The sequence below is a fragment of the Bactrocera tryoni genome, chromosome 3, assembly GCF_016617805.1.
Source record: "Bactrocera tryoni isolate S06 chromosome 3, CSIRO_BtryS06_freeze2, whole genome shotgun sequence".
NCBI classification, from domain to species: domain Eukaryota; kingdom Metazoa; phylum Arthropoda; class Insecta; order Diptera; family Tephritidae; genus Bactrocera; species Bactrocera tryoni.
The window spans coordinates 70,234,932-70,256,921 of record NC_052501.1 but is presented as its reverse complement, the minus strand read 5'-3'; the positions used below and the strand labels follow the sequence as shown (position 1 = coordinate 70,256,921).

The window sequence follows — 21,990 nt, the reverse complement described above, 5'->3', positions numbered from 1 at the left end:
AGTAAAATTAGTTCCGTTTACTTACTTTTCTTGCCTTTGAGAAAGGGCGGCGGATGATCGCTGGGCATGCCACGTGGATCGGACATTTCCATTAGTGGGTTATAGAGTTTGCCTGGGTCAATGCCTGGTGGAAAGAGACCGAGCGGTGAGTCCAAACCGAACACTGAAAAGGAAGAAAAAATTATGAAAGCTTGCATTTTTGTAATCTAAACTTTGATATTATGCAAATTCTCCAATTTTCGACTTTTCAAATAAAATGGCGTTTATAAATAAAATAAATTTAGTTTTTAGTGTGAGTTTAATGAGTTAAGTAAGAAGATTTAATTTTTTGAGCTTTTATTCACACTTTTTTTTCCTGAGCTTTTACCTAAGCTTTTTTATGTTTTAAACTTTCATCTAAACTATGTACGATTTTTATGGTTTAAGCTTTCATTTAAGCTTTTTCTTATTTCTTGAGCTTTTGATATATATTTTTTTTAATTCCTAAGCTTTTATGGATTCCGTTATTTTTGTTTCATGAGTTTTATCCAAACTTTTTATTTCTATAGATTTTATTTAAGCTTTATATTTCTTAGCACTTTATCAAAACCCCTTACGTTTCTTAAGCTTTTATCTAAACTTTTTATTTCTTGAGCTTTTATCTAAGCTTTATATTTTGTAACATTTTAGCAAAACGTTTTATCTTTCTTAAGCTTTTATCAATTTAAGTTTTTATTTCTAGAGCTTTTATCTAAGCTTTATATTTTGTAATATTTTATCGAAATCCTTTACGTTTATTAAGCTTTTATTTAAACTTTTTATTTCTAGAGCTTTTATATAGGCTTTATATTTCTTCAAACGCTTTTGTGAAAACTTTTAATTTCTAGAGCTTTCATCTAAGCCATTACGTTTCTTAAGCCTTTATCAATCTTTCTGTTTCTGGAGTTTTTATCCAAGCTTTTTATTTCTCATGATTTAGATTTTTTTTGTTCCTTGGGCTTTTGTCTAAAATTTTTCGAAACTTTTGAAGCTTTTATCTAAACTCTGCACCAATCAATTTTTATGTAACTATAAATGAAAAAAGTTTATCAAAGGCATTTTTCGGCAGCATCACACTTCATAGCAATTTTACAGAGAATGTTACAGGGATGTCTTGTCGGACGCGTTGGACCCTTCGTTTTAGTCTCTAGAGTACTTGCACGTTAAACTTGGCGTTTGTGCAGGAGGAACAAATTCATGGTGGACGATGCCTTTGATATCAAAATAGACAATGAGCATCGTTTTCACTTTGGATTTGCTCATAATAGGTTAGGTTATGTGGTCGATCCTAACCAGGATCTTAGTTGCAGAAGATATCCTGCGACCTCCTCTAAGATAAAAGGATCTTGCGGTCTCACAGGAACGGAAGCACAAAAGGTTAATAGGTCCAGACCTAGAACACATGACACCAATGGAGATCCAAATCTGTCTCATTCCAATGTGAGCATGGCGAGAGTGCTCCTCTGGCTAGCTCCTCGGCCAGCAATTCCGCTATGACCGGGCACCCAAACAAGTGTGATGATGAAGTAGCTAGATGCCATTTCTAGTAAGGGCAGCCACTAATTGACTAGCTTAGAACGCACAGTTAGCTATCTCCGCGCTAGTTTTGTCACTCTGCTGTCGGACTGAATGCTCACTTTCCTGTAAGAGAGTGCACTTCTTAGCAGTACGTCTACAGAAAGCTTTATAGCAGCCACTGCTGCCTGAAAAAAACAGTGTTTCTGTAGCTTAAAGCTAGTATTGACGGAGAGTTTCCTACAAAAAACTCCAACTCTTAGATTCGACCCATCCGTGAAGAAGCTCATTGCGCATCTTGTCTATCCACATATGGCAGATGATCAGAGAAAAGGCCGCCACGACTAGAATATGCGTCGCAGCAGTCCAAGTTTTCAGGAATGCAGTTGAAGGAGGAGAAATTTTCGACGTGTACTTGTTCGTATCCCAGCTTACCTGAGCCTTAGGGCGCACTTCGCAGCAGTGCACCTGACGGCAATGTTCAGGGTTGCTATGTGTAAAATGGCGTTAAGTGCTTTATTGATGTAGTCCGCAGTAAATGCATCTAAGAGTCGTTCTTTCGATACGTTGAATCTTTTCAGCATGTGTAGGCTTCTGGAGCGCCCTACACTAGACGAATACGTGTATCCAATAGAACACTATTAGCTAGACTACGGTTTCGTAGAGCCAAAACATCATCTTTGGTGAGAGAGTTTATATTGGTGTTTAAAAAAGACGGTATGACCCACTGGAGGAGGTATCGATAGAGAGGCCGCTGAGTCTCTTAAAATTCGCGTCAAGCGCAGGCATCCTAAAGGACGACTTATCCTCTTGGACCTACTAATTGAACTCCATCTGGTATCGTAAAGCATCAAAACTGGTCTATGCGTGGCTTATTGGCCTACCAGATTAACCTAACCTAACCTTATCTTAGGGAAGAAGACTATTTTGAAAGTAAATGAAAAATCGGAATTTAAGATTTAGCTCTAGTAAATTTGTGCCTGACTCTTTAAACCGTTCGTTTGAACTTGTTCGTACAACAGTCTATTTATAATTCGTTCAAAGAGACTCCGTCTGTCTGTTTTGCGTAAAAGAGTCATTAGGCTAAAAGTTTTTCAACCAGCCAACTGTCATAATACCGCTAACGACAGCTGACAGCACATTTGCAGTTAATTTGACAAACTAACTGTTTTTCGTAGCACTACTTTCGCTTCTCACCCAATATACTATTTCCCCTGCCATTGGCTCTAGCTTTACCACGGCAGGCTGCATTGCATGTTTTCATACGCCAGTCTCACACCACATTCGAAAGCCGGTGGTTTTTAAAAAACTCGCAGTTGAAGAATAAATTCAATTGTGGTTCCATTTATTTATTTATTGCAACGGCGAAGGTGCAAACAGCTGTGCTGGCTGGCTGTCTCTCTGCCTCGGGGCTGATTATGGGTTGCAGAGTCATACAAAACGTACTCGTATCCGTACCTATCGATACACGAGCAGACAGAGGAGTGCAACAGCGCCCAACCAATACTACCGAACTGCCCTGTTTTGGCAGTACGCTTTCATGTGAGCCGTCGATACAGGCTTTCATGAAAGCTCACATACCATAGCAATATGTACATATGTACAACAACAAAGGCACACATGCATACGTGGCGTTGTTGCTGCAATTCGCGAAGGTGAAATAGTTTTTCTGCAGCACCGCGATTTATGATGTCTTCACTGCGGTTTTTTTCCAAAAGTCAGAATTGAAGTTGGAAGCCGTTGCGGCGGAAAAAGCAAATTTGCCCATGTGTGCTTTACCGCGTGCATATGATTGTCGGTGAGTGGGCGTTCGGTTGGGTGTGGGAGTGCGTTTGGAAAATATGAATTGTGAAAAATCAGAGTATTTACATACTCGACAATACAGTTACTCAACGGTAGCATTCTAGGGAGTGACATAAATCGAGGAAGTTCACAAGTGCTGCGAATAAATGGTAATGCGATTTGTGTGTGATTGGAAACGACATACATTTTTGTCTATTTAAGCTCACAAAGGAAGAATAAATAGATACACTAGCGTTCAGCGCATTTCAAAGATTTTAGTGAATATTTGAAAAAAGTTGAATATGAAACACTGGAATGATTTTGTGTGATTCTTAAATGAGAACTTTCGGCGACTTTAAGAAGAGCTTTTGCATATTGGGAATCGTTCATAAGTGAAAGCTTTTGAAAGTTTTAAGGACAGCTTTCAGAAATTGAGATGGTTTCGACTATTGGCACTAGAATTAGAAAAGAAGAAAACATTTATAAATGAAAGCTTTTGGAAATTTTAATGAGAGCTTTCAGAAATGGTGATGTGAGTTGGAGGCTGCAACATAAAAAAGTAATTTTTAAGTAAAAGCTTGTGGAATCAAAACAAAATCATTTATTTAGGAAATTTTAATGAGAGCTTTCGGGAATTGAGTTGTTGTTGCTGTAGTTCAAGCTTGAACAGGAACAAATTTTTTATAAGTCAAAGTTTTTGCAAATTATATTAAAAGCTTTTAGAAATTGTGATGTGAGTAGTATCAGTGCAAACCTGAATGAAAAAAATTATTAGTGAAAGCTTTGTATCCGCTCGAGACTAAAACATAAAAAAGGTTATTTTTAAGTGAAAGCTTTCAGAATTTTTTATCAGAGCTTTTGGAAGACGAAGAATCAAAACAGAATAATTTGTAAGTGAAAGCTTTCGAAAATTTAATTTTGGAGCTATTGGAAATAAAGATGTTGTTGCTGCAATTCAAATCGTAATCAAAACAAAATTATTTATAAGTCAAAGCTTTTCGAAATTTTAATACAAGCTTTCGGAAATTTAAATGTTTTAAGCGTTCAACGCTGAAGCGAAACAAAATCATTCATAAATGAAAGCCTTCAAAAATTTTGGCAAGTGCTTTCCGAAATTTACATGTGAGTTTTTATTGTTAAAGCCCGAATAAAAAAAAAATAATTTCTTAGTGAAAGCTTTTGGAACTTTTAATAAGAGCTTTCAGAAATTGAGGTGTGGTTTTAGCAGTTCAAGACAAAAACATTTCTCAGTGAAAGCTTTCGGAAATTTTAATGAGAGCTTTCAGAAATTGAGTACTGATTTGTAACAGTTCAAGCCTGTAGTAAAACATAATAATTCTTAAATGAACGCTTTTGAAAAGCATCAAAGCTTGCTTAAGTAAGATAGAGCTTTTAGATTTTAAATCAAGGCAATTTTATTTATTCGTGAAGTTTTCGGAAATTAAAAAAAAAAACTTTCGGATACTGACATAGGATTCTTGCAGTGTAAACCTGAATCCATGAAAACTACTCAGAACTGATAGCTTTCGACTATTATAATAAAAGCTTTTGGAAATTGGCATGGGAGTTGAGAATTACTCGTTAATAGCATGTTTCGGAAATTTCGAAGGGTTTCGTTTTATCTTCTCGAGCACTTCTCCTATTCTTTCGATCAGGGTGCGTGTGACTAAAATTTGATATATTATCAATCAGCATGTTTCAAAGTATACTTCTTAATTCATGAAGCTATTTCCTTAATTTCCACCCATACCAAATTGTCTTCCTATGACACGAGCACTCACTCATATGTCAGGAACTCCGAGGCAGACTTAAAAGCTCCACAGACACAAGGCATGTATGAGCACCTCTTTGGGTATTTAGCAAACTTTTCAGCTTTAGGTAGGAAAATAGACACATTTTGGTAAAATCGTCTACCAATCCACGCACCCACACACACAAATATCAAAAGAGCGCAATAAAACTAGAAAACAACAGTTAGCAAATGAGTAGTACCGTACGCCCCAATAAACTTTTAAGGTTTTATAAATTGTCGTCAGTTTTCGTTAACATTTTATATTTATATTTGTTATTATTGTTGTTATTGCTAGCGCGATTCATTTTAATAATATCCGCTTGGGGAGCTTAAGATATATTTACAAACTCTCAACATACAAATAGAGGTAGTATATGGCAATGCAATGCGAGTATGACATGCATGGTATGCATATGAAGGGTAGTGACCCAGTAGGAAATAGTCTTCAACTTTAGATTGCTGCCAGAATTCCGCAGGGTGTCTAATAAACCAATAATCCATTCGAGAGAAGGAGAGAGAGAAAGATAGATTTAAGTATAAAGGGCTTAAGATATCTTAGTTCTTGCAAAACCGAAAAAATTATTTACCCGAATGAAGTTATATCAAACATTTGTTGCAATTTGTCGACCTTGAATGTACTAACTTGTCTTAAGCATGGCTTATATTCTGGAAGATAGCGTCGAGCGCTAAATTTTAATATACAGCTCTGGTTACTTTCTTCTTAGGAGACTATCAACCGCCTTCATTTCTTTCATTTAGAAAATTTGTGAACCATTTCGAGGTTTATAGCTTTCTGGGGCAACAAAATTGTTTCTTCAAATATCTTCTTCCACCACATTGTAGAGAAAAACGCTGTGTGCAAAGTCACCCAGGCGATTGTGACGAGTACTATGAGCGAACGATACTATGAAAAGAGTAAGGAAGAGAGACGTATTTTCAATAAAGAGAAGAGAGAGGCGGTCTTAAATATTGATCAGAAGTCTAGAGCAAGGCACCAGGGAAACAAAGAGCATCTTTTATGCACTTGTCCCGCATTGGCAATACTACGTTGTAAGCATCTGGGGTCTCCATTGGAGGAGGTATCGATAGTGAGGCCACAGAGTCTGTTAGAAACCAAAACCGGTCTATGCGTAGTGACCTACCAGAATAACCCAACCTAATGTAAGTCAGCAAAAAAATTGTTTCAAACCTGTGACCGGCTTCTGTAAAGACAGGAATGAAAGCCTGATAACAAACATTCAGAAATGGTGAAAGCAGTGCTGCGATAGATGAAGAAGAATCCGAAGCTGATGGATTACCGGCTGACCTATTTAAAGCCGGCAGAGTTGGAGCTGGTTAGACGCATGTTCCAGTTCAGATCCCTCTCTCGTCGAAGAAAAAATATGCGCCATAAGCCTCTTATCATTCCCAACCTATTGTACGGCGCAGAAACATGGACGATGACGCAACGAGATGAGAAAGCACTTGAAGAACTGTTCTATGCAAAATCTTTGGAGCCGTCCGCGTGAGCGATGAATATCGAATAAAATGGAACCACGAATTGTATGATCTTTTCGGCATCATGGATTTAGTTAAATCATCAGGAATCAAGGGCGCCTACGCACACAAAGGAATGACCCAGTGCATAGCGACCTGTCTCGGTCCGACACACAGTTTTAGTATCAGGGAAGAAGAAGAAACTATTCTTTGCCAAGTGAAAAATTTCCTGCAGGGCTGTTATGAGTGTAACAAGTCATGCCACTGCAGAAGGAAGGACCGCAAACTTAATATGGTTGGATTGTGGAAAAATAAATGTAAGAATTTTTAAGGAAATGCGCCGAGGTAGAGGCGCGTAAGTTTGCAGATATGTTATGACGTATGAAAAATACCGCTAACTACCGCATAAATAAGTGGAGGCATATGAAGACATACATGAAGGTGCTGACTTACAAGTTGAAAAGCAATGACTTGGTGAGCGCTAAGAAGCCAGCGCATAAAGACTTGGAAGAACACATTCACATTGAAACAGGAACATGCTTATTTTCTTGCGCTCAAATTTATTTGTTTGTATGGCTGTCTACATGTATGCGTGCGTGTGTTTGTTGCCGGCAAAAGGAGTTATTGGCGGCTATGCGCCTACACCTTGCCGGTTGCTGCCTGTTAACTCAAATATATTCGCTTTTTCAAAGACATTTTGCAACGCGCAGTCATCGAACTAATAGAACTGGAAGACGCCTTTAGCTGAGGTGTGGTGTAAGGTGCGGGAAGAACGCGGATTTTGATGCGAGCGCAAAGGTGCGCAAATCATATTTTTTAACTACCGCCAGTGTTGTGTGTGTTTTTAAATCCGAACTGCATGCAAACACACATATCCTGCCGGCTGACTGATTTCATTTGTGACGCATTAAGTGTAGCGTAAGAAAATCAAAACTGCGCTGCAGACAAATCACACACGCGTACATATATGAGTGTTAATCTACTTGAGCGCATATGTATGTGCATATCTTCCGCTTTGCGGCATTTCACTTCCGTTCCTCCAAAATTCACATACAATTATTATTCAAGTCTTTCTTTCATTTGAAAGAAATGCGGCGCGCACCCAGCGCTCCTCGAAAATCTTTCAAAAATCCTTCAAAAAAAGAATGATTACCATCATTGCTTGCGCGCTTATCCTTAGCGCTTAAGCGCTCATCACTCGATTTTCTATATTTTATATGACATTTTTGCATTGTTGTAACAAAACAGTCTTCATCTGTTTAATGCGCGCGGCAACAATGTGTGCGCGCTTCCCATACCTTGCGTATAGCGCCAATGATTACATATATCCTGCTAGTGGCAAGCCTACACACATCTCATATATTCATATGCTTCAGCATCAATGAATGCACCACTTCAGCTGAGAGCGTCTACAATGTCTTGGCGCTGCTGTTAAGCATCCGCGCAACCACCACCACCGCTTGCGCCACGCCTATTTGTACGCGATTTTCATAAGCTTTTGTTTCGCAATTGAATGGCTGTGTCTTGGCTCGTCCACATCTCAGGCCGCTCAGACTCCGCGCGGACGCAATGACTGCTGAAGTATTCCGCTGCTATTTGCTCACATACATACCTTCATAGATACATATGTAAAGTTATGTATATCTATATGTGTGCGTTGAATAGATGCGTGTATTTGCACAAGCCAGTCTTATGAAATCATTCAGTGGAATGTCAATATTATGCGCCGCTATGCGCGCGTCCTGCCGCCCGCTGCACACATCCACAGCGGTGGCGGTGTCCTAACACTTGCGTCGTTTGCCGACAATGTTGCACGGATCCTTACAGCGTTGCATCCTGCGCCAGTCACTCCTTCGCCACAATATTCTTTCTTAAGACGCTTTCTTTTTTCACTTTTTTCCTTTTTTCCACTTTTCACTTCCGTCATCGTCAGCAGCGCTTCATTTGTTTCGAGCGCATGTGTAGAAGAATACTTCGAGCGTAAAATCTTAATAGAATTATAATTTCAATTGTTTACAAGTCGGCTGCTTTGGACGGTTAGGCAAATCGTTCGTAGTCGCGGCGGGAGACGTTGGAGGCGTAAACTGGTGCCACAGCGCCCTCTTTGCTGGCGCCTAAAGCTGTGCTTTGTGTTCGCTGAGACTTTGTCCTTGGCAGTTTCATATATTGTATAACGAACTGTTTCAGGACGGCATATGTGTTCGTGTCACTTGTGTCACGTGATTGCGGCAATCGTGAAATAATCAATTAAATTGATTAGCTTTATTAGCTGTCGTAATGTACAGCAGAACGCTGATTGAGTGGCATAGGTCAGGTTGTAAGCGATTTCAAGTTGGCCAAGTAAAGTGTGAGTATTTGTAGATTTCACTTGTTGATGTGAGCAACGCGCTCTACATTATGGCGTCTTTACCAAACTATCGGCATCTGACAACCTTATTAAATGGTTATTCAGCGATATTCTTGAAGACCTGCTTATGGTTGCGACTTGAAACTATGAGCCTATGTTATAGACCTATCAAAGATGCTGTTTAAGATTTTACTAAACTCGGTTATAAAAAATATTGTATTTTATTATAGTACAAATAATAAAATATTGCTAACTGAGCGCTAGAAATATGGGTTAGAGATTCCTGTGTAATTTTATACTATTCTCCTTGGAGAGATAGGAGAATAAAGACATGTTTAGAAGTTCACGCAAGTGAGGAAAGGTTTCTAAGCGCCACTCACTTGGGAGAAACGAGAAACGATTCTTTTACATATGGCTTAAGCAGCTCACGACTTCCGATCTTAGACCAAGTATCCTTTGGGTAACCAAAAAAAAAGTCCGCTTGAAGGCAAGCTGAATTGAGAAACCGAATCATTCCTCCCCAGCGTTGTGCGTTGGGTTTGCGACACGCCATGTAAAAAAAACCCTCAATGAAAAGGATACAACCGTCTTGGATGAGAGACCATTGCGCATTGGAAACGGCGAGTACCGCTGTCGATGGAACGATGTACGAGATATACGACGACTATTTTCGAACCAGTACCCGCCGGTGGAAGCAGAGGAAGAGGAAGACCTTCCCTCCGTTGGAGATATCAGGTAAAGCAGGACCTGGCTGAATTTGATATCTCGAATTGGCGCCAAATAGCGTAAAGAAGGAACGGCTGGTCGAGTTTCAGAGTTAAGTTCGTTTCAGTGGCTAATCCTGAAGTCGGCGACCGCTAAGTTCTTTGTGAAGCCAGACTCCTGTAACCAGATATTCTAAGTCGACAAAACACCAATCGTCGACAAGTAGCAATTACAAATATGACTGGCCGTTTAATTTCTATTCCCGCTAACTTACGGGGTTTTGAGAAATTGTGAGCTTTCGTGTGTTCAGGCCTTGATTTTACAATGGCTGTCTGTATGGAAAAAATTTTCGTCTGATACCTAACATCTTCTACAGCTCTTCGACATCGTAGTACTACTCAAGTATTTAAAAGACTCTGATGTATTTAGAGAATTCTTTCTGTTCCCACAACAGTCGGTTTAATTGGAACGTACGCGGATTTTCGTTTGACCGATTACTATCACCTTTTCAGTACCGAATGGTTCCCTCTACAGTCTTGTTTATATAAAAGAAACGTAGTCGGAGTTTGGTTTGGTCCATGACTATCACCTCGGCAGTACCAAATAACACCGTTCCCGCGACAGTTGGGTCTACATAACCTGAACGCACCCGAATTTTGTAAGCTTCTAAAGACTTTCAGTTCAGCAGTTTTGCTTAAAATTACTTCAACAACAACAACACCCTCCTTCGGGAATTCCTTCTGCCGTATTAACAATAAGGACCTTTACGACTCGACCGATTTCTTATACATTTAATTTACAATAATTGTCCAATTCTATGAAACTTGTGATCTATAATTATTACTCGATAATTGTTATAGAAGTTTTTTTTCAAGAGAGAGACATTAAGATTTGTGTTGTAGAGTTAAGGGTATGGGTAGACCGTCCTTAAGCGAACGTAGGACTTGGCAAATAACCACTGACAAATAGTCATTTCTATGTGTTTCGAACAACGGGTTCGATTCTAAGTGCTGAGAAGTTTACTAAACTAAAGAGATCATACCAGAGGTGTTCCAATTCGACATCGTATTACTGAGAGAATAAGTGTGTGAAGATTTAAGGAGAATTTTTTGAGATATCGTTCTGAAATTTTGCAGACCTACTTTTGTCTCCAAGAAGCTGTTTATTTGGCGAAATAGCCGGTTTCGGACAACTATAACATATAGCTGCCATACAAACTGGTCGATCGAAATGAATTGCTTGTAAGAAAAACTTCTTCATTTGGGGTCACATCTTCAAGAAATTTGGCAAGGGTTATTATTTTAGATAGTGGTGTCATCTCCGAAAAAATTGTGCAGTTTGGATCACTATTTCGTATAGCTGTCATACAAAATGACCGGCCAAAATCTAGTACTTGTTTGGAAAGCTTTTTAATTTGACAAGATATATTCACGCAATTTGGTCTAGATTATTGTCAAATACATCGCTATAATATCTGAAGACATTTTCTAGATCAGACAATTATATAATACAGCTGCCATACAAACTGATCAATCTACTTCAAGTCCTTGTTTGGAAGACTTTTTATTTGACAAGATATCTTTACGAAATTTGATATAAACTATTACCGAAGAAATCGGTGCAATATACGAAGAAACTGTTCAGATCGGTGCACTATAGCATATAGCTGCCATACAAACCGATAGATCAAAGTTCTTGTAAGGAATCTTTGTATTTGTGAAGCACGCTCCGGTATTTAATAATGTTTTTTATTGATATTTCCATTATTTAATCAATATTTAGTCAACCTCCGACGGTTCTATTCGAGTGCAATTACAGTTAATCTACGTAATTCTTAACAGAGAACTTCTTTACAAGCGTCTCCGGTGCACTTGCCCCTACTAGCTTATGCGACAACCATCTACAGCACTTTGTCTCTGCTGAAGTGTTCATAATTGCCAATAATTCGATTTCAATGCATTTATCCTCACACACATACACGCACACATACACACATAATTCATGCCACAAAGCTTGTCATGAAAATGTACCTCCTTAAGCTTATTGACACATTAGAAGAAGTTAAAAGAAATATTATATAACATTAATGTGCTTTCACTCCCCAAGGCGCCATACGCATACACAACAACACAACACGATGATGCATGCAACATGTGGCAGTCATCAAAGTAAACATTATGGCAAAGAGCTAAAGCATAATTCCCGTCTGAAGCATGCAACAGCAATGCTATTAAAAGTCACTTCAACGCTGCAATGCCGCCGTTAGGGGCGCCACACCCTCGACTCGGTGTCCTGTTTGTATGCAGGAGTCCTTCTTGTCAAAGCGCGTAATGTTGACAGAAAGTGTGTTAAGCACTCAAATGCAAACGCGAATGTCAAGCGTACTGTCAAAGCAAATATATTGCAACAGTCATCATGGCAACAATAAAAAAAGCAGAGAAACAACAAGGAGGTTGCAGCAGATTTGCGGCGGTGCCTATGAGTTACGTGCTAGACTCCGAGTGGAGGAAGGCTCTGAGTGTGTGTGTTGGGCTTAAAATGCGTTGGGAGACACAGTAGCAGTTCATGCAACAGGATGTTGCATAATTTTTTCTGGCATCCTTCTTGCGGCAGTGCATAATGGGCGGATGATTGTGTGACATGTGGGCGTGTGAGTTCAGTTTGCGGAAAGGTTATGTGCATATGTAGGCAGGCCAACAGTGGAGTTGGCCTCGTCGGCTTGGAAGCGAGCTACCAGTCCGACACCATAAATGTGCTCATACATTAGACGCACGTCGGCGTATTTGATTATCAAGGATTTCCGCTTGTTTTCATGCAGTTGATGTGTACTTTCAGTACTTTACTTACTCCAGCTCCTCCTCAAGCATCAACAACTTGTAACTTGTTGCATATGAAGTGCTTTGTTTTTGTCAATTGACTTCGGCGGCTCCTCTTGTTAGGAAAAAGCGAAGTCAAGTGCTTGAAAGCAGTATCAGCAAGCAGGAAAGGATGAGAACTTTGTCTTTAGATTCCTATAGGGAGACTTAAATACCATCAAAGTAATAATTGGTTACCTAACCCGAGGAAATTAAGATATGGAGGCTCGTCCAGGAGCCAATAACGGACCAGATATTCATATTGGATGATAGATAAAGACTTTCCTAATCTAAGAAAGCAGCATGACCAAGCTTTCTCTCCTATTGGCTGTGTACCACAAATTATTACCCAAAAATTGAGAAACCTACAGGTTTCAAGCCAACTTTGAAATACTATTGGGATCTATCCCAAGCTCTACTATGGTAAAAAACTCTTTAGACTCCATTTATACCTCTAGAACAGACTCTATTTATAGTACTTATCCGTCCTCGAAGAAATTCGTTTCGCTTTGGTAAAATCGCAATAAAAAATCAAATCCTATGAAATGACTACTGGTTAGTTTTGAGTTTCGGAAACAGCTGAACTACTATATCGGTACCAATTATAACATATCTATAACTACTCTAACTAGCTTAGTACTTACTGTGCGGCGGCGTTAACGTCAGCGCCGAAGACATACCCGGAAATGGTAGTGGCGAGGGTGGATGTGGCGGTCCATCAGGTGGATTGAAGTGTGTGGGCAGACTCATTGGTGAACTTGGCGCAAATTCTTTGCTCAACCGATTCATACTCTCCTCCAAACGTTCATGTGGTGCTGGTCCACCTGGACCACCGGGTCCACCGAAAGGCGGCATGCCCGACATACCCATCTGTCCAAGTATGCTGTTCGCATAGGCATTGTGTTGCTCTTGTAATTCACGTTGTTCCCGTTGTAGTGCCTGATCACGTTCGCGTGACTGTTGATGTGACACAGCGGCGGCTGCTGCGGCGGCAGCCAGCGACAGATCCATCTGATGTTCCATATGTTGAAATGGATTCTCGCCATTGGCTGCAGCTACCGCGGCGGCTGCGGCGGCGGCATGCATTTGCGCTTCTAGAGCGTCCATTTTGCATTGATTTTCGGCTGCGGTGCTGACGGCACGATCCAGTCGCAGATCGCGTAGGCTGGCCGTCGCAAAAGGGTGCATATTGTTCGATGAGTTCGGTGTGGAGGAGGATGAGGGCTTATTCAGTTGCCGTATATCTTTGAGCGACAATACAATGCGATTATTATTGTTAAGTTTATTATTGTTGTTATTATTATTCGGACTGCTGTCGACGTCGGAGGCCGAGTGACTGCCATTTACGGCATTTTGGTCTTTTTTCGTTGTGCAGAGATCTTCGGGACCGTCCGAGAGATTTGATAAGGACTTGCGGCGCAGCTCATTGGTGGCGTTGATAAGTTCTTCGATGTCTTCAGCATCCGGTATTACCTCATGATCATTGTCATGTTCATCATCATTTTCATCTTCTTGTTCCTCCTCTTCGACCTCCATGGAGTGTGCCACATTCAATGGAGCTGGCGAAAGTATCTCATCCGTGCGCGAATTATGCTGTTGATCTACGCTGGATTGATAAGCGTTCGAGGGCTTTTCGTGCGAATCGTCATTCACTTGACTGTCATTGCCATTGCCGCTGTCATCGCGGCGTGCACCCTCGTCCTCGTCCATCGGTTCAGCCAGCTCAGTTTTGATCACAGTTTTCAAAGCCTCTAACTGCTCTGCTTGAGCCTGCTCCAACTTCTCATCCAGTGTTAAAGGCAGGGGTTGTTTACGTGGCGACTCTTCTACCGGTGCCGATGTAGCTGATTCGTTTAACATTTCGAGTGAAAGATCACCGGAGCGACGACGCGGACGTGCCTGTTTACGTCTTGGCATAGGCGACGTGCAAACATCTGAGTTGATACTCGTATCCAGTGGCAGGTCCTGATCGCTTTCGGCTTCACGTTCCAATTCGCGTTCGAGTGCGCGCTCACGTTTGCGTTCACGTTCACGCTCCCGACGCGCAGACGAACCGAATAGCCGCGATGGCAATATAACTTTCGAGCCAGCTGTTACCATTGACGGCGATTCATCGTCGAAGCTCGAGCAACGCTCCAGTTCGGGCGACATCAACGACGTATCGATCATGCCAAAATCATCCGGCGAAGCTGCCGGTGTAGGTGTATGCTCTGGTACCGAACTTTCAACCAAACCGCGCACCTGCAGTGATTCGCCTGCTTGTATCAAAGTCTGCAGTCGTTCTTGTGGCACACTGATCTCGCCACGATACATAAAGTCCACGATCGCTTGCACCACCCAACCCTGAAAGTCCTTCAGCACAATGACGGGATGCTTGCACGGCGTTTCGGCGAAGACGCGTTGAAAGAAGGGCGAACACGCCGACAGCACCATTTTGTGCGCATGTATGCTCGTCTCGGCGCACACCAGCGTCACATCTACCAGCGTCTTGGTCTGTAGTAGCGCATCGAAAGCGCGCAATATATGATTTTGATGGTTGTTCCAACGCAGGCTGTAGTGATCTGGCACAACGCCATTGCTGCTTGCAGCGCTGACGGTGGCATTACTGGGAGCCAGTGCGTTTGTTGGCGCTGCATTGGCGCCTGCAGCTGTCACCGCTGCCACCGCAGCGGCAGCAACAGCAGCTGCTGTGGCGCTATTCGAGGCGGCTGTGTGCTGGCTGCTGCTCAATAAGGCGCCGGCCATGGCGGTGGTCGTGTGCGTGGGTGCTGTGGTGGCGCTTATCAAAGTACACGTTGTGTTGTCCATGTTGCAGTCTTTGCCGTTGTTCGCACTGTCGCTGCCGTTGCCGTCGCTCGTGTTGTTTTGTGTGTTGTGATTACGTGCTGTGGTCATCATCATGTTGAGCGGCGCTGGTGTGGGCGGTGTGTTCGGCGGCGTTGTGGTTGCAATTGCCGCGCTGTCCATGGACGCGGCCGTTGTTGTGGTGACTGCTGTTGCGGTTGGCGTTGCTGTGCTCTGCGCTTGTGACAATGACAGTTTGCGTCGTTTCACCATGTGCGGTGGCTGCGTTAACATTCAGCGAGTAAAGTCAGAAAAATCGATGCTTTCTGAGACGTCAAATCCACCGTAGTCGCTGTGCGTTTGTGTGTCCGTGGTTGTCTAACGTGTTACGCCTACACGTTGCTGCTGTCACACAACGCGAAAAAAATCGTATGAGCCTCCTTTCAGCTTTTGATTGCAGTTGTTGCCTTTGTTGTTGTTTTTGTCTGTTTTTGTTTGTAGTTCGTTTGCGCTGTCTCTGTTTACTTTACAGCTGGATTTAGCTGCCTCCCAGTACTTCCATGCCTGCTGTCTAGTCTAGTCGGCTGCTGTCGCCCGCTTTTGAATGGGAATTTGAAGCACTCGTTGTGTCTGCAATGAGATAAGAACGCGTGATAAGCTTGAGTCGTACGTATTTTATTTACTTTTTTTGTTTTAATAAGGCATGCAAAATGTTGCGTATGTGTTTTTTCCAGATTTAAATATTTTTTCTCACACCACACCTAACAGCGCTAAGACAATGCCGCTAAGGCCTAAGGATATGTGCCTCGGTATATATCCATCTAGCACGCATAGAAATAGAAAGGAGTCTACTACAACTACGCGTCTAGTCTAAGGGAACATTTTGTCAAGTATGTGTGTATATAATTTTTTTAGAGTTCACGTGTGTGCGTGCGTGCGTTCTACACGTCTTAAAGTATTCATGACATATGCTATGTGTGATAATATGTTAATGAGTTTCGGCATATATCATTTTAATGTCTTCGTTTAGCTGTCACAGCCGAATATTTCAGAGCATGTCACATGCATGCGAATACCCGAGCAACCAAACAGGTGAGAATTTCGGTGCGGCATTGACGACTGCTTAAGGCACTAAAGAGATAAATTGTTTCTAACAAAGGCCGGTAGAATATGATTCTCTCACTGCCGAAGTCAAGATAGACAGTTTTCTTCGCTTCGGAATGTCAAAAAATGTCGATTTTTTTCTTTTAAGAAAGTTACTTTATGTTAAGAGCTGAACTCAAGCGAGCAATACATTTGGACTGCTTATGATTAGACCTTTGTGAAGTTACCTTAGGTTAAGAGCTGATCTCAAGCGATTATCACACTAGGACCGCTTATGCTCAGTCCTTTGTGAAGCTGAGAAAAAAATCTTCAGTAAATGGATTTTAAATATTGACGAAGCGCCTTGTATGAATGTACAAATCTGCAAGGCGTTTTTGTTCTGTTCCCACAAGCTCAACTTCAAGTCTAAGGACACTTGGACTGCTTACGAACAGACCATTGTAAGGTTATCTCGGGTTAAGAGCTGAACACAAGCGACTATCACACTTGGACTGATCAGTAAATGGATTTTAAATATTCACGAAACGCCTTGTATGAACTACAAATCTGCAAGACGTTTCTTTTCTGTTCCCACTAGCTCATCTACATGTCTAAGATTGTGTGGTCCGCGTTGTTACAGCCTTTATATCGGAGCAACCAAGAATAAAGTGTTGACGGTTTTCTATTTTATCTGTTTTTAAGTAGCTATTGCAACTGACACCCTTTAAGATTCTTAACTCTACCGTTTCCCTAAAAATAGCGAAAGCCTAACTTTGCAAAGAGCGAAAGGTGTGTAGTTTCTCTTGCGACTTTCGTTGGGCCGGAAAGATCTTGCGATTGCACAGGTATGATACTAAACCAGCGTTCTCTAAACTCACGTCAGACTCAGTTAAATAATAGTAACCCAGAGGAGCCCCGACCAGTTTTCATTTCAATGACAGCGATGCTGAGTTACCCTCACTGGTCTAAGCATTAGCTTGACAGTAATATAATTTTTTGCTCACACAATCTCGAGTATGATACATACGGACAAAAATTATAGTACTATTGCCGCTATTATTTTCAATTGGAGAATTATTCGGAAAGTCTAAGTAGCAAAATGTAGTTGAAATGGGTTTTGGTAACCTATTAACCTATTAAGTAACCTATTAATTAACCTACTAGTTACCTGAAATGAGTCTGAAATTTGGTAAAATTGCACCTTTTTTATCAGAACTGATTAATTATCAATCGAAAGAAGGTTGGGCTATGTACCGATTTATTTTATTTTTAAGCGTCTTTTTTCATTAAAAAAATTAACTTGCTTTAAAATCTTTACTATGCTTTGTGGCATACCATTTCATGGAAAGTCTGGTATTTCGATTTAAAATTAGTTTAGGAAAAAATTATTATTGTACTAGTTGATAGCCCTGAACAGACTATATTGAGTTTGCCATGATGTTTGTAATATCCAGCAGAAAACATCGAATATTATATAAATTATATACCATAAATGATCAGGTTGACAAGCTGAGGCGATTTAGCCATGTCCATTTGCCTGGCGTCTGTATAAGCTGGAAATAGTGGCGCAATTTTTGAGATATCGTTCTGAAACTCGGCACACGTAGGTTTTTCTTGAAGAATCTGCTTTTTTGTTGGAATCACTGGTATTGGATCTCTATAAGTTGTAGCTGCCATACAAACTGACCTATAAAAATCAAGTCCTTGTATGAAGAAGTTATTTATTTGTGAAGATATCTTCACGAAATTCAGCATAGATTATTGGCCAAGACAACGCTGTAATCTCCGAAGAATGTGTTCAGATCGGACCACTATAGCATATAGCTGTCATACAAACTGACCGCTCAAACTGAAATCCTTTTATGGAAATTTTTTTTATTTGACGAGATAACTTCACGAAATTCAGCACAAACTATTATCTAAGGCAGCGCTACAATCTCCAAAAAGAATTGTTCAGATCGGAGCACTATAACATATAGCTGCCATACAAATTTAATCATGTAAAATAAGATGAAGTTCTTTTTGAACCTGTTTATGTCATAAGAAGCTAACGGTTTACCTTATTTTATGCTGATAGTATTTGCCAGAGTCGACTAGCGTCACATGTAGCATGCCACAAACTCTAAGCACAACAACAAGCGTGTGTTAGTACTCAAAAGTTGCAATCTCAGCTACGTGCCGCTGTGGATATCCTTGCGGATACGGCTAAGCATACGCTGACTTAATGACATAAGATTTTTTTTGTATGTATGTGTACGTATGTATGTATAATGTTAATGTATGTTAAATATAAACATATATGCACGCATGTACGCACACATTTAATGTGTGATAATAGCTGATGTATGCGTTTTATTTGTCTTTCCTGACTTTGTCTACGCGCAACACTCAACTGACAGAGGCGGCGTTCTTTTTTCTGTTTAATATTTTTTGGATTTTTATTTTATTTATTTTTTGGTGCAAACATACACTTGTTAAAGCAAACAGGGATGCGGAAGGTAACCGGCAGCGCAACTAAAAGTTACCTGTTTCCACATGCAACTCACACACAGCTGCCAAGATATTTGTATGTGTACGCACATGTTTTTGATAAATAAATGTGTGTGTGTGTGTACGAAGACGTATGTATGAATTAATTAGAATCAACGTGTCTATGCATGCGTGTATGACTTCTTTTGGGGCAATCTTGCTTAAGAAAGCTGCATTCAAAGCAGCAGCCAGCTCAACAAACTGATGTGGCATGAACGGCGCGGCATGCAACATGTGCAAGGATATGTTTGAAATGGAAAAAGTTGAATAGAGTTGAGAGGCAAACTGAATTTTACTTTAAAATGAGGCAACTCTCCACACAAATACACATGCATACATACACCTAGTGTTGCCCAAGCCTTGCTCAAGCGCTTCAATAAGTGCGGCACGTTAAAATAAAGTATTACTGCTGCGTCGCGGTAAACAGCTACCGTTACTCATGCTTGAAAGTAAAACTAAAAAAAGCAAATTGCGTAAAATAACTGTTTTTATTTCTTGACTGTTTGGTTAGTTTGCACTAAGTTGAGAACTGCTTTGCCTTCGCAGCAGCCGCAAACCGTAGGAAATGAAGGAGATGCGAAAAAGTAGAAAAAAACTTAAAAAGTAGGAAAATTGGTTGTAAAAACAAACAAGCAAATGAAAGCGCGCAAACAACAACAACAACTATGGCAAAGGAGGCGCTTAAGGTAGATCCGCGCCTGCAGCTTTCGTGTTGCAATGCCATATGTGCGTGAGCATGTGTGCGATTTTTTTAGTTTTTCTTTTTTTTTGTTGTTGTTGAAAGAAAGCACCTTGAAGTGGCATTACCACATCCTTACGCTTCGCTGCAACAATGTGCAATTAGTTGGCGTTTTACTTTAAATACAGAAATAATTACATATGCAGACACACTCACCTACATATGTCGGTATCTATGACGGTATATTTGGTTCTTTATTTATTTTATTTGTTTCTTTTATCTTTTTGCCTTTTTATTCAAATTTGTCTGCACTATCTTGCAACTTCGTTTAAATTAGCGTTTGCTTTAGAGAAATAATTAAAGTTCGAGTTAATATTAAGCTAGAGGATGCATTTGTTAAGCTATTGATGCAAATAAATGACGTTATATAAATAAATATTATTGTATATTAGGGTGGGTAAAAAAAATGTATGTATTTAAATGCATTTATACACAGAGAAAATCAGGAAGAATGTTATCTTCGGCTATATTGAAGCCATCGTACCCTTCTCAGTAGCGTTTTTGATAGCAAAAGATTATTATCTTGATTTTCATCGGTCTGTTTGTATGGCATCTATATGCTATAGTTGTCTAATCGCAACAATTTCTTCGGAGATTATGGCGTTGCTTTAGATAATAAACTTACCGAAATTTCGATACCTTTCTAAATTAAAAAGCTTTCCATACAGGGACTTTAGTTGAAACGTTCAGTTTTTATATATACAGACAGACGGACATGACCAAATCGACACAGCTCGTCACGATGATCATTTACACAAATACTTTATAGGGACTTAAACGTTTCTTTCTGTGTACTAACATGTGATCCAAGTAGAGGTACTTTTTTCAAAAGTCTGTTTTTGACATATCATCATACAAAAACTTACGCCTGAACATCGTTTAAAAATCGTTCAAATTTATTGCGAAAGTTCACGTTCTGTAAAGAAAGTGTTTCGCGCGCTTCGCTCAATATATGGCCAACATAATCGGCCTACTGATCATACTATTTGCGTGTGGCCTCATCTTGAGACCCAGCATTCATTATTGGCGTCCAGCACACAGTGAAGAAAATATACCCGCTCGACTTTCAATTTGCGACATCGCTTCGGTCTATGGGCTCTTAAAAAGTTCCAAAAAGATTCAACGCTTTCGAGTCAAATTTTGTTCAGCGATGAGGTCCATTTCTGTCACAATGGGTATGTAAACAAGCGAAATCGCCGCATTTAGGATAAAGAGCAACCTGAAGAGATTCAAGATCTGCCATTTCATCCACAAAAAACAATGGTTTGATGTGGATTCTATATATCAGCAGTACGCTAAACATTTTCTAGAACACAACCTTTAAATTAACTGATCATTTGGAGGCATCAACAGACTTAATTTGTTGAAGATATTTCAAATTTAAGTTTGAAACAGTGATAAAGGCATGCTCTTCATTCATGCTTTGCTTCGTTGAGTATAACTCGCAAATATTTATTTAATAAGCAGGCCCCTGGCTAATAATAAAATAATAAAAGTATTGTGTCCTTGTTTCTATGAAAGTGTAGTGCACATTTTCCACAAATATAAAACGGTGACAATTTTTACGAGATTTTTCCAAGTCATAAATAGTAACTTTGAAAAAAACAATAAACCAATAATAAAGTTATAATTAATCGGTGTAATTTACAAAGTAATATAATGCCTTTTGACTAAAAACCTCATTTATGCCGAATATAATCCTGTTTTTTGATAAAATTAAGTTTTAATTTTAAAATATTTTTTTTGAAATTTTCAAGTGACTGTATGTTTCAAACAATTTTCAAAATTTTGTCACTCAGGTTTTTGAAGTACATATTTCGAAAATCTCATGAACTTTTGGCAAAGAGTAGGTTAAATTAAGAAAATATGATACATTATATTTTTTATTAGCAGTATAACTGATTGTTTAGTTATAGTGGTGAAAGAAGTGGTAAGGATATCTAGTCTAGTATTAATTTTAACGTTTAGTTTGTTTAAAATCTTAAGTTGGTATTCTAGCCTCCAAATTTTAAGAGTATTCAGATAATAAAAGGTTTTAAAAATATCTTCTGCTTATGATTTTTCACAATATTTTTGAATCTTCAAAAGTTCTTAGACGCTTATTGTCGGAGCAACACAGGCGATTTAGTCTGAACCTAAACTTTTCAAGTTCTAGTTAGTCATTTAATTGAAATTTGGCACGAATATTTGTAAAAATATCAATCTTTGAAATGAGTTTAAAAAACTGTAAATTCCTAACTTGTAATATTTAAAAAACAGCATTTTATGAACTTTGTTCTTTCAATTTTGACAGCAACATTTGTTAAACGAAATATGCTGAGATGTAGATATTGTGATGACTAAGGGACAAGGGAGGAGATCGTTG

The 21,990-nt window shown here is 39.8% G+C and overlaps 1 protein-coding gene across 1 annotated transcript in view; it reads right to left on the bottom strand.

The window, feature by feature from the left end:
* Window positions 1–15,568, bottom strand: part of LOC120771802 (protein jim lovell) — a 28,423-nt gene extending 12,855 nt beyond the window's left edge. Inside the window, exons 1-2 of the mRNA XM_040100004.1 lie at window positions 13,135–15,568; window positions 26–163 (exon numbers count right to left, since the gene is read on the bottom strand). Of these exons, the coding sequence (XP_039955938.1) occupies window positions 26–163; window positions 13,135–15,568 (2,572 nt within the window). The remainder of the gene's footprint in view (window positions 1–25; window positions 164–13,134) is intronic.
* Window positions 15,569–21,990: the final 6,422 nt, after the last annotated feature.